Source organism: Silene latifolia, chromosome 4, assembly GCF_048544455.1.
Source record: "Silene latifolia isolate original U9 population chromosome 4, ASM4854445v1, whole genome shotgun sequence".
In the NCBI taxonomy this organism is placed as follows: Eukaryota; Viridiplantae; Streptophyta; class Magnoliopsida; order Caryophyllales; family Caryophyllaceae; genus Silene; species Silene latifolia.
Window position 1 is genome coordinate 50,055,822 of NC_133529.1, and position 10,715 is coordinate 50,066,536.

Here is a 10,715-nt window from a genome sequence, read left to right on the forward strand (position 1 = left end):
TTAATCATGTCCTTCTCTTTGATACACTTCCTCTAAAGTACTTGGCTCTCCAGGTGAAAGTCTCTTTTTGATACGCGCAGTTAAACCCTTCTCAAACCTCAAAGCCAACACCTCCTCCCCATAGTTTAAGTCTAACACATACTCTGCTAGCTCCATGAACCTATTATGATAGTCTTCTATTGTCATCGCTTCCGTCATCTTAAATGCATCAAACTCAGACCTCATCCTACTCCGAACATGCTCGGGTACAAACGTGCCTCTCATGGTATCCTTAAAGCCCTTCAATGAGACAAATGGTTCATCACTCTCTTTTTATGCCTCCCTGATTACTGCATTGTTGCGATTCCACCACAAACCAGCCTTTCCCTTCAAGTAGTGAGCAGCTTGATCTACTTGCATCTCCTCACGGCAGTCCAACAGTTCAAAGAGGTTGTCAAACTCCCTACACCAATCTCCTAAAAAGGACGGTTCCCCAAGTCCATCGTACTTCATCGGATTATGAATAGCAATGGTAGCACTCATCTTAGCATGATCCATCGTTGCAGTCTTTGATTTCAAAGCAACAGTTAAAGCCTCATTGGTTGCAATAAGCCTATCAATCTCTTCCTGTCACATAGCTGTGGATGTAGCTCTCTTTGGTGCCATTTTTGGGTTCTAATAAGAATAAAGAAGAAACATAAGTTTCCGTTTTAAAAGAAGTTTATGGCACGAGGTATAAGATAAAATTCCTGCATACAAACCACCGTGACTCATCACACCCGCGGCCCACTCACGGCCTTCCTCTTCTTTTGCTCAGTTTAATTATTCGTTACACATGCTTAGTCTTTAATTCATGCAATTTCACAATTCTAGGCTTATAGGTTCATGGCAACACATACCGCATATCTCTAGACATGAAATTTTCTAAACATGTAACTCACGTATATACAAACAATTCATATAAATATGCAATAATTCAACGATTCATATTTCTCCAATTTATGCCATTCATGATATGACAAGAAAATTTTCATGCGTAATTATGCCACGAATTAAAACAAGCTCAAAACAATTTCAATCCACTGTGACTGCCGTCTCATAGGCCACACGCCTATCCCCTTTCACCCGTCTCAAAATTTCTTACCTTTTTGTTCTCATCCTGCAAATAAAGTTAGTACCCGTTACAAAGACACAATTAGATCCTTAAGGTAAAGCATCCACGCTAACTACCCTTCTCTTTCTTAACCTTCCTCGAGGTGACCGACTCAAAACTGAAAAAAGGCCAGATCAAGGACGTCTTCCTAACTTAAGAAAAGGGCCCCTAAACAGTTTCTACCCCGGGTTCATTTTATTAGCCTCATCCTAAGTTCATTAAATTCATTTATTTAGGCCTTAGGAACGTTCTCTCTGATATAACTTTGTAATACCCTCATTTATTTAAGAGCCTTTAGTAAGATATTCCCAAATAAATAAAGGTGTTACCATCTCAGTTGCCTGAGGCAGTAAGTATAAAAGACAAACCATTATCAAAGTACTTTAAGACGATATAAATGAAAGTGACTCAAAAGGTTTATTACAAAATTCCAACGAGATAAATAAATAATACAAAATACTTTAAAAACAACTGCAGCGGAAATAATAACTAAGTAATGTGTGAATAATTTAAGGTGATCTCTAGACTCATGTGATGATCAACGTCCCAAGTTCCCCTTCAAGCATGCATCCATCACTTTACAGAAGCTAACCTGAAATCAATCTGCTCCCCAATATTTGGTTCATCACAGGTGTTCACGAATACACGGTCAACAATGAGGTTGAGTAGGATAACTAAACAATAATAATAATACGATAACCTGCAATAAGATATAATCAAGAAATACAAGCCAAAGACTGTCTAACATACACGGCCAAACCGTGTGCCACAACACGCCAACACTGAACCACAACACAACCGACACAATATGTGTACTGCTTAGGTCCACGGCCAAACCCCAAACACCACTGTGCCTGGCCGACCAAAACCGCGCATGACCACGGCTCTTTCACATCTCCGTGCTTGGCCGACCAAATAATCTCAATAACAAAGCCAATCCTCTTTCACTATACCAACCAACAATAATAATAACATGATTATAAGATGCTCAAGACAATAATTATAACAATATGCTCAAGACGATAAATTTATCATGTGACGATGCAACCAACAACTTATCTCATGCCAACAATACATTAACAATCCATATTATAAATAATTCATCAATTACCAATTAGTCATAGTTGAGTAGTTAACCTACCTTTAGCAACTCTCCACAAATCAACAAGTAAATTAAAAAGCTTCTTCCACAAATCCACCACCTAATCAATCAATTAAATTACATATGATTATAAACTAATCTTATTAATGAATTTAAGATTTAAACTACCCAAAATAATCCCGCAAAAACCATCACAACGCATCCCCATAACACGGTTAACCCGACGGTGGTCAAACAAGTCGGTCAACGCCTCCCCACGGCCACGGTCAGTCAACGGTCAAGGGTACGGGTCAAGGTCAAACTTAATTAATTGATGTGATGCGATTAAACAACTTACCACAATTAACTTGCGCGAGATAAAATTTCGTCTTAAGGTTGTCGCACAAAAGTTCTTCCTCACGATTATATGTATTGAGTTTTTGATGTGAAATAGTTATGATGGTGAGGCATAGGTTATGTATTTATATAAGTTAGTAGGTGGATGTGTATGGTTCTAGGAAGTTGCCTTTATTAATAAACTAATGAAAGTATCTAAGTAGCGTAGATAACACCCAAACCACATACCACCTCCCTTCAATTCGGTCCATCCCGTGTCCACCACGGTACCACTGTCCAACACGGTCCGGTTCTTACTTTGTTTAATTTGTTTTCTTTTCTTTCCTACGACAACAACCATTATTTATTCACATTTTAAAAATTATAAATTATAAATTATTAATTAAAAATGTGGAGTATTACGGAGATAATTGTATAAACTAGAACTTTGAATTAATAATAACTAGCGAAAGATTAATGAATACCGTATAAAGTGCGTAGATCCGGAACAATAGCAATAATACTAAGCTAAGGGTTTCTAAGAGCTTTTTATGTAAAAGTATCGTAACTAGGTAAAATAAGACGTAAAAATACAATAGGGTACGAATTGGGTATTCATACTAAATATAAACCGATTTAGGAAACTTGCACGAAAAGCCGTCAGACTATTGTTTACTCGGTCGAGTCTATGCATACTCGATCGAGTACACCGCCACTCGATCAAGTCTATGCTTACTCGATCGAGTAATCCATGCTTCAGCTCTTTTCATCGTCTAATCTTCTTCAATTATCTTCCTTTATTCTACTAGATATTTGTGCCATGCTTCGTGTATTCCTTCATGCCATCTCCACGGTGCTACATTTCATTCATTTGCTCCACAAATGCATCATTCCTCCATTAAACACCAAATAGCGAAAGTAATAACATTCTATTATAAATGGCATATAAACAATGTAATTTAGCACAAAAACCATATCAAAAGTAAGTAAGGCGAGGCATATAAATGTATGAAAATATGACTCGTCAAACTCCTCTAAACCATCTTATTGCTTGTCCTTAAGCAAAGCATCACACATTACAGAAGACAATCATACAAATGGCGAATAAATAACTCAGAGCTAATGTTTAATGCATATATAAATCCCAATCTATCCATATCTATAACAAAGTAGTTGTAATACCCGCCTTGTTAAAGGACCCCTTGACCTACCGTTTGACCAGAGGAGACCCGTAGCAATGGATATGAAAGAGGATAGGAGACCTAAGTATCTGTTTACTCGACCTAGTAGGCACTACTCGGTCGAGTAGTGGTAATACTCGACCGAGTATGGCTTACTCAGTCGAGTATGAATATACTCAATCGAGTATCGCGGCAGTTGACGCGTTATTATAAAACGTGAGATTGTAAACCTTATTTCATTTTCGACGGTTCCTTATCTTTCTAACCCTAATCTCTCTCTCTCTCCCCCACCTATCACCCACCTCTCTATACTCTCCCATCTAGTCTAGACAATAATACAAGAAGGGGGAATGGTTCATGCTTGGAGTCTTTGAGTCGGGATGTCATCGTTGCCGACTTTGGTCCGCGTCTCAAGGTAAGTCGTTGTTTCGTTGTTGTCTTTCAGTAGGTTTTTGGGGTACTCTAATAATAGGACATGGTTACTACTTATAGGATTTGCCTCGGAGTCTTGCCTGGCTAGTTGTTGGATGCACATTCATGGATTAGCGATAGGTAGGGTTTCCCTACTCGGTTTATTGTTTAATTGATTAAAGATTGTGTTGTAATTGTTTGTACGATTGGTATTGTGATTCTTTGCTGTTGTTGGATTTGAGTTTGGTGTTGGTGTTGTGATGGTTGATGATGTTCGCGAGGTGCGTCCTCGGCTGAGTGGAGTCACTTGCGGGAGTGGCTTCACGCCCTAGTTTTGCCCTCTATGAAACCCGCCACAGGAGGGGATGTGCACATCAATGAACAGGGTTATCGCTCGTTGATAAGCGGGGCTTAGGTGGGTATGGCTGCGGGTCCCCACTGGCAGGGCTACATACTTTAGTGTGTAGTCAGTTACGTGAGATTTGGAGCTCGAGGTGGAATGTGAACATATTTTTCTCTTTATTGTACTTGTCTTATTTTGTTTATGCAGTGAACTGACCCCGTGTTGTGTTTTCAAAACTCTGGTGATCCATTCGGGGATGGTGAGCAGTTGGTTTAGCAGGTATAGCTAGTCTTGACGCTTGCGGGGCTTGGAAGGGAATCGAGTCATCACGCTACCGTTGTAGATGTCGCCGTCACTCACTTTTAGTAGCTCTTGTGGTTGTCTGTGTTGTATCTTTATCACGTTGTTTAACGATGTAAAGTATAAAGCTATTTAATATACGTTTTACTATTGTTTATTTGATCTACTACCTCGGGTAACCGAGATGGTAGCACCTTTATTCACTGGGTGATCCTTGGTAAGGCACCTTGGTGTATCGGTGTAACACCCCCATACTCCGAGTGCCTTACCAGGACCACTCAGGTATGAAGACATCACCATCTCGGTCGCCCGAGGTATGATAATCAAATAGACAAAACGGAAACAACATTTATTATAAATAGTTTAATGATAAATACAATCCTCAAAACCAAACCAAAGTACGATACATTATTCAAACTATCTGTTCTCAACTGAAATGTAAATAAATACTAAACTACAGCGGAAGACTCTATCGTCATGTCGTGGCCATCCCAGCTATCCCAGTATCATCTCTATACCTGTTCAATATCTGCTCACCATCCCCGAATGGATCACCGCAGGTTTTACAAAACAACACCGGGTCGGTACTAATCACACAATCAATATAAATAACAATAATAAGACAAACAAACAACTGAATGTCACACACACACACACCACCAACTCCCATCGTCTCAATACCGACCGTCCTTTGGACCGCCCGCCGATGGGGACCGCAGCCGTTCCCACCTAAGCCCCGCTCATCGTACGAGCGATAACCCCGTCCATTAATGTGCACATCCCCTTTCGTGGCGGGTTCCACGAAGGGCGAAACTAGGGCGTGAGATCACTCCCGCAAGTGACCTCACTCAGCCGAGAACGCATCTCGAGAACCATCAACAAACACAACCACAATCACAATCACAATCAACATATCAAACAACTAACTACAGACATCACCAATATCCCATTATGGGACTAATACCGAGTAGGAAATCCTACACGGAAAGCACAACACGCAGACGGTATACACAATTTGTATCAAAACGGCTCCTCTACGAATTCTCCTCCTACCATACAACACATAGATGCTACCATTCAAATACTACTCATAAAAACCCCCAATTCCTAAATTAGGGTTTCACCAATCTTAACAAAACATTTTATAAATTATATTAAAAGCTTACCCTCGACGCAAGGAATCCAACGACACGAACTACGATACGAACCGACCGTCGAACTCGGAATTGTCAAGAACGCGATTAGGAAGAAGACTAGTTGCTTTCTCTCTTACACAGGTTTTAGGTTTTGTAAAAAGTGATTTAGAACAATGACGAATATGTTTAAATACCTTAATCGCGTAATTAACAAAACCCGAGAAAACTCCCCCGTAAAACCGGACACTCGATCGAGTACCCAAGGTACTCGATCGAGTACCCCCCTACTCGATCGAGTACTGACTACTCGATCGAGTGCCCAACAGTCGAAACTATTTTATTCCACAACTTGCCCATACTGACAGAGTAAGGGCTACTCGATAGAGTACCCCAAGACTATAAATACGGAGTATTACAGTCTTCCCTCCTTAAAAGGAACTTCGTCCCCGAAGTTCAAACCACTACCAAACAAAGGTACTCCCATAAGCCTCCCGACTCGAAGGTCAAACAAAACACAACGTAAAGCATGATACTAACCCAACTTATCCCGACAAACATACCGACACAACATATGAAAGGGGTGTAAAAACTCTTAAAAACTCTCGCGATCATCTCCTACCCCCCTAAAAGAAACAAGGTTACGTCCCCGTAACCATACATACCTGATCAAAAAGGAAAGGGTAACGCTTTTTCATGATATCCTCCGCCTCCCATGTAGCTTCCTCAGTCTCATGGTTAGACCAAAGGATCTTAAGCAAAACTGTCTCACCACTCCTGGTCTTTCTAACTTTTCTGTCTAGGATCTGCTTAGGCACCTCAAGGTATGATAAAGACTCATCCACTCTAAGCTCTCGCCTCCAACACATGTGACGGGTCACTCACATACTTCCGCAGTTGCGATACATGAAACACATTATGCACTCTTTCTAACGCAGCTGGTAAAGCCAAACGATAAGCAACTTCCCCAACTTGCTCTAAGATCTCATAAGGCCCTATAAACTTCTGGCTTAGCTTGCCTTTCTTCCCAAATCTCATAGCTCCACGCATCGGAGACACTTTCAGAAGAACCTTGTCCCCAACTTGAAACTCTATGTCCCGACGGTGTAGATCCGCATAACTCTTACGTCGATCCCGAGCTGCTCTCATCCGTTCCCCGATCATCCGAATCTGTTCCACCATCTCATGTACCATCTCTGGTCCTAAAACCCTTTGCCTCAAAGACTATCGTCCCAACAGATCGGACTCCTACATCTCCTCCCATACAAAGCCTCAAACGGTGCCATACCAATACTAGTGTGATAGCATTGTTGTTGTAAGAAAACTCTATCAAGTCCAACCTCTGCTCCCAGCTACCACCAAAATCCATCAACCAAGCTCGCAACATATCCTCAAGAGTCTTGATTGTTCTCTCGCTGTTGCCCGTCTGTCGCAGGATGAAATGTCGTACTCATCTTCAAAGCTGTTCCCAACGATTCCTGCAACTCCTTCCAAAACCTTGATATAAACCTCGCATCTCTGTCAGACACTATGTCCTTAGGGACTCCATGTAACTTAAGACGTTCTTTCGATAGGCCATAGCCAATTGTGCCTTAGTCCATGTATCTTTCATTGGAACAAAGTGAGCGACTTGGTCGACGATCCACTATCACCCAAATCATATTGTTACCTTGTTGACTCTTAGGCAAACCCACAATGAAATCCATGGAAATGGACTCCCACTTCCACTCAGGCACCTCCAAAGACTGAACCTTACCTTGTGGTCTTCTCTGTTCCCCTTTAACTCTCGGGCATGTCAAACAACGGGACACTAACTCATTTGTCTCTTTCTTCATCCCGAGGCCACCAAAACGTTTTCTTCAAATCTTTGTAAAGCTTGTCTCCACCGGATGCACTGAATATGGTGTGCAATGCGCGTCTGTCATGATCGTCTTTTTCAACTCCTCATCGTTAGGAACACACCACCTACCATCAAACCTCAAGGTACCATACGTATGAATGGAAAAGCGGGATTGTTGTCCCTTTCTCTACTCGACTCTCCACTCCACTATCTTAGGATCCAAAGCCGCTTATCCCGAATGTCATCATAAAACTCCATATGTCTTGTCATATCACCCATAGCATCTCCTTTCGCATCATATGAATCCCAAAGCTCGCTACCTCATCCCTCAGCCTCATTAAAGATAGAGCTGTACACAAGGAATGTACACTCTTTCTACTCAAAGCATCAGCAACAACATTGGCCTTCCCTTCATGGTAGATGATTTCCATGTCGTAATCACCAATCAGCTCCATCCACCTCCTCTGTCTCATGTTCAACTCCTTCTGCGTGAAGATGTACTTGAGACTCTTGTGATCAGAAAATACCTTAAAGATTGCTCCATAAAGGTAATGTCTCCAAATCTTGAGAGCAAACACCACTGCACCCAACTCCAGGTCATGAGTAGGGTAGTTCTCCTCATAAGGCTTCAATTGCCTAGAAGCATAGGCGATCACTTTACCATTCTGCATCAACACACATCCCAACCCATTCTTCGAGGCATCGGTATAAACCTCGAAATTCTCGCTCCCTTCAGTAATGCCAAGACAGAGCTGTGGTCAAACGCTCCTTTAAGGTTTGGGAACGCCGTCTCACAACTCTCATCCCAACGAAACTGTTCTCTTTCCTCATCAACGCTGTCATCGGTCTAGCTATCTTGGAGAAATCTTTCACGAACCGTCCGTAGTATCCAGCTAAACCCAAGAAACTCCTCACCTCAAGCAACATTCTTGGTGCTTCCCACTTTGTCACCGCCTCAATCTTCGCCGGATCCACGGCTACCCCATCTTTAGAGATTACATGCCCCAGAAAAGCAACTTTCTCTAACCAGAACTCACACTTGGACAGCTTAGCATACAACTCATGATCTCTCAAAGTACGCAACACGATCCTCGGATGCTCCTCATGCTCCTCCTTAGTCTTAGAGTAGACTAAGATATCATCGATAAACACCACCACGAACGGTCCAAGAAGCGTTCGAAGATCCTATTCATCAAATCCATAAACACCGGCGCATTAGACAACCCAAATGGCATCACCACATACTCATAATGGCCATACCTCGACGTGAAAGCTGTCTTCGGTATGTCCACATCTCTAATCTTCACCTGATGGTACCCCGACCTCAAATCAATCTTAGAAAAGACTGTTGCACCGCTCAACTGATCAAACAGGTCATCTATCCTTGGCAAAGGATACTTGTTCTTTATCGTCACACGGTTCGGCTCCCGTAATCTATACTGACCTCAAACTCCCATCTTTCTTCTTCACGAATGCAAATGGTGCTCCCAAGGCGATACACTTGGTCTAATGTACCCCTTCTCTATCAAATCATCCAACTGTTTCCTAAGTTCCTCCATCTCCTTAGGACCCATACGGTACGGTGCCTTAAAGATTGGCCCCGTCCCCGGTTTCAACTCAACGGTGAAATCTATCTCCCTCTTCGGTGGCAACCCGGAATCTCCTCTCGGAAAAACATCTCGCAAACTCTCCCACCATTGGTATCTCATCAATGCCGGGCTCTCTATCCGGTCATCTCTCACATGGCACAGGATCAAAGGACATCCCTTCCTTAGATACGACTTCAAAGTGACATCTGCAATCAACTTAACTTTGGGTTTGACTAGAAACCCACGATAAGACACACTTACACCCTTAGGACCTCTAAGGGACACTCTCTTTTGATGACAGTCTATCTTAGCCTTATACTTTCCTAACCAATCCATCCCAACTATCATCTCAAAACCATTAAAAGGAAACTCTAGCAAGTCTACAGGAAAATCGACTTGCCCAACTATCAAAGATACATCTCTAAACAACCTCCCACATGATACAGACTCACCTGAAGGTATGAAAACTTGCTCCCTAAATGGACTCATATACTCTCAAACCCAACTGTTTTACATGACTCGAAGACACAAACGACTGAGAAGCCCCCGAATCAAACAAAACAAACGTAGGAATACCATTAACAAGGAATGTACCGGTGATAACGTGCGCGTCTTCCTCGGTTGCCTTCTTGTCCATCATGAACAACTTGCCATCGGTCTTCCGCCCACCTCCTGGACAAGTACTAGGCGATGCGGTCGGCTTAGCACCCGACCCTTGATTGTTGTTGTTGTTCATCGGTGTCTTCGCATAAGAATTACCGCCGTTGCGGTTGCCTCCACTCTGGTAGCTCGACCTCCCGGTTTGGCCATGATCCCGGGTCCGTTGCTCGCATTTGCTCATGGCTCGCAGGTCTACGAAAGGATCCTGGTGCACTTGTGCACTCATGTCTCTTGTGGCCTACGCCACCACAACCAAAGCAGGTCACTCCCCAACTATTGCTCGCACTCCCACGGCCACGCCCAAAGGAAGCCCCAGCACTAAACCCAGACCCAGAAGAAAATCGCTTAGATTGATTGTGGTTGCCTTTCTTGAAATTAGATTGGCCACCACCCTCGCTCTCCGACTTCCTCTTCTCTCCACCGACCTCTCCGAGCCATCTCCACTAGTCTCTCAGCTCTCCCAGCCCTCTCATACGCTTCCTTTACATCAGTAAGGACTCCCACGGGTAACTTATCCATAATCTTCGTGGTTAGCCCTCTCTCAAACCTCAAAGCCAGATTCTCCTCACTCAAACCCATATCCTCAGCATATCTAGATTTCTCGTTGAACTGCCTGTAGTACTCAGCCACAGACATCTCAGCAGTCATCTTAAACTTGTCGAACTCCTCTCTCAACTTACTCCTCACATGTTCGGGTACGAACTCCTTC

The 10,715-nt window shown here is 42.7% G+C and overlaps 1 protein-coding gene across 1 annotated transcript; it reads right to left on the reverse strand.

Moving 5' to 3' along the window:
• Positions 1-537, reverse strand: LOC141651491 (uncharacterized). Its single transcript, XM_074459201.1, has 2 exons — positions 331-537; positions 1-279 (listed from the first exon to the last, which is right to left on the reverse strand). The coding sequence occupies exons 1-2, from the start codon at positions 535-537 to the stop codon at positions 1-3; spliced, it is 486 nt and encodes a 161-aa protein (XP_074315302.1).
• Between the last annotated feature and the right edge of the window lie 10,178 nt (positions 538-10,715).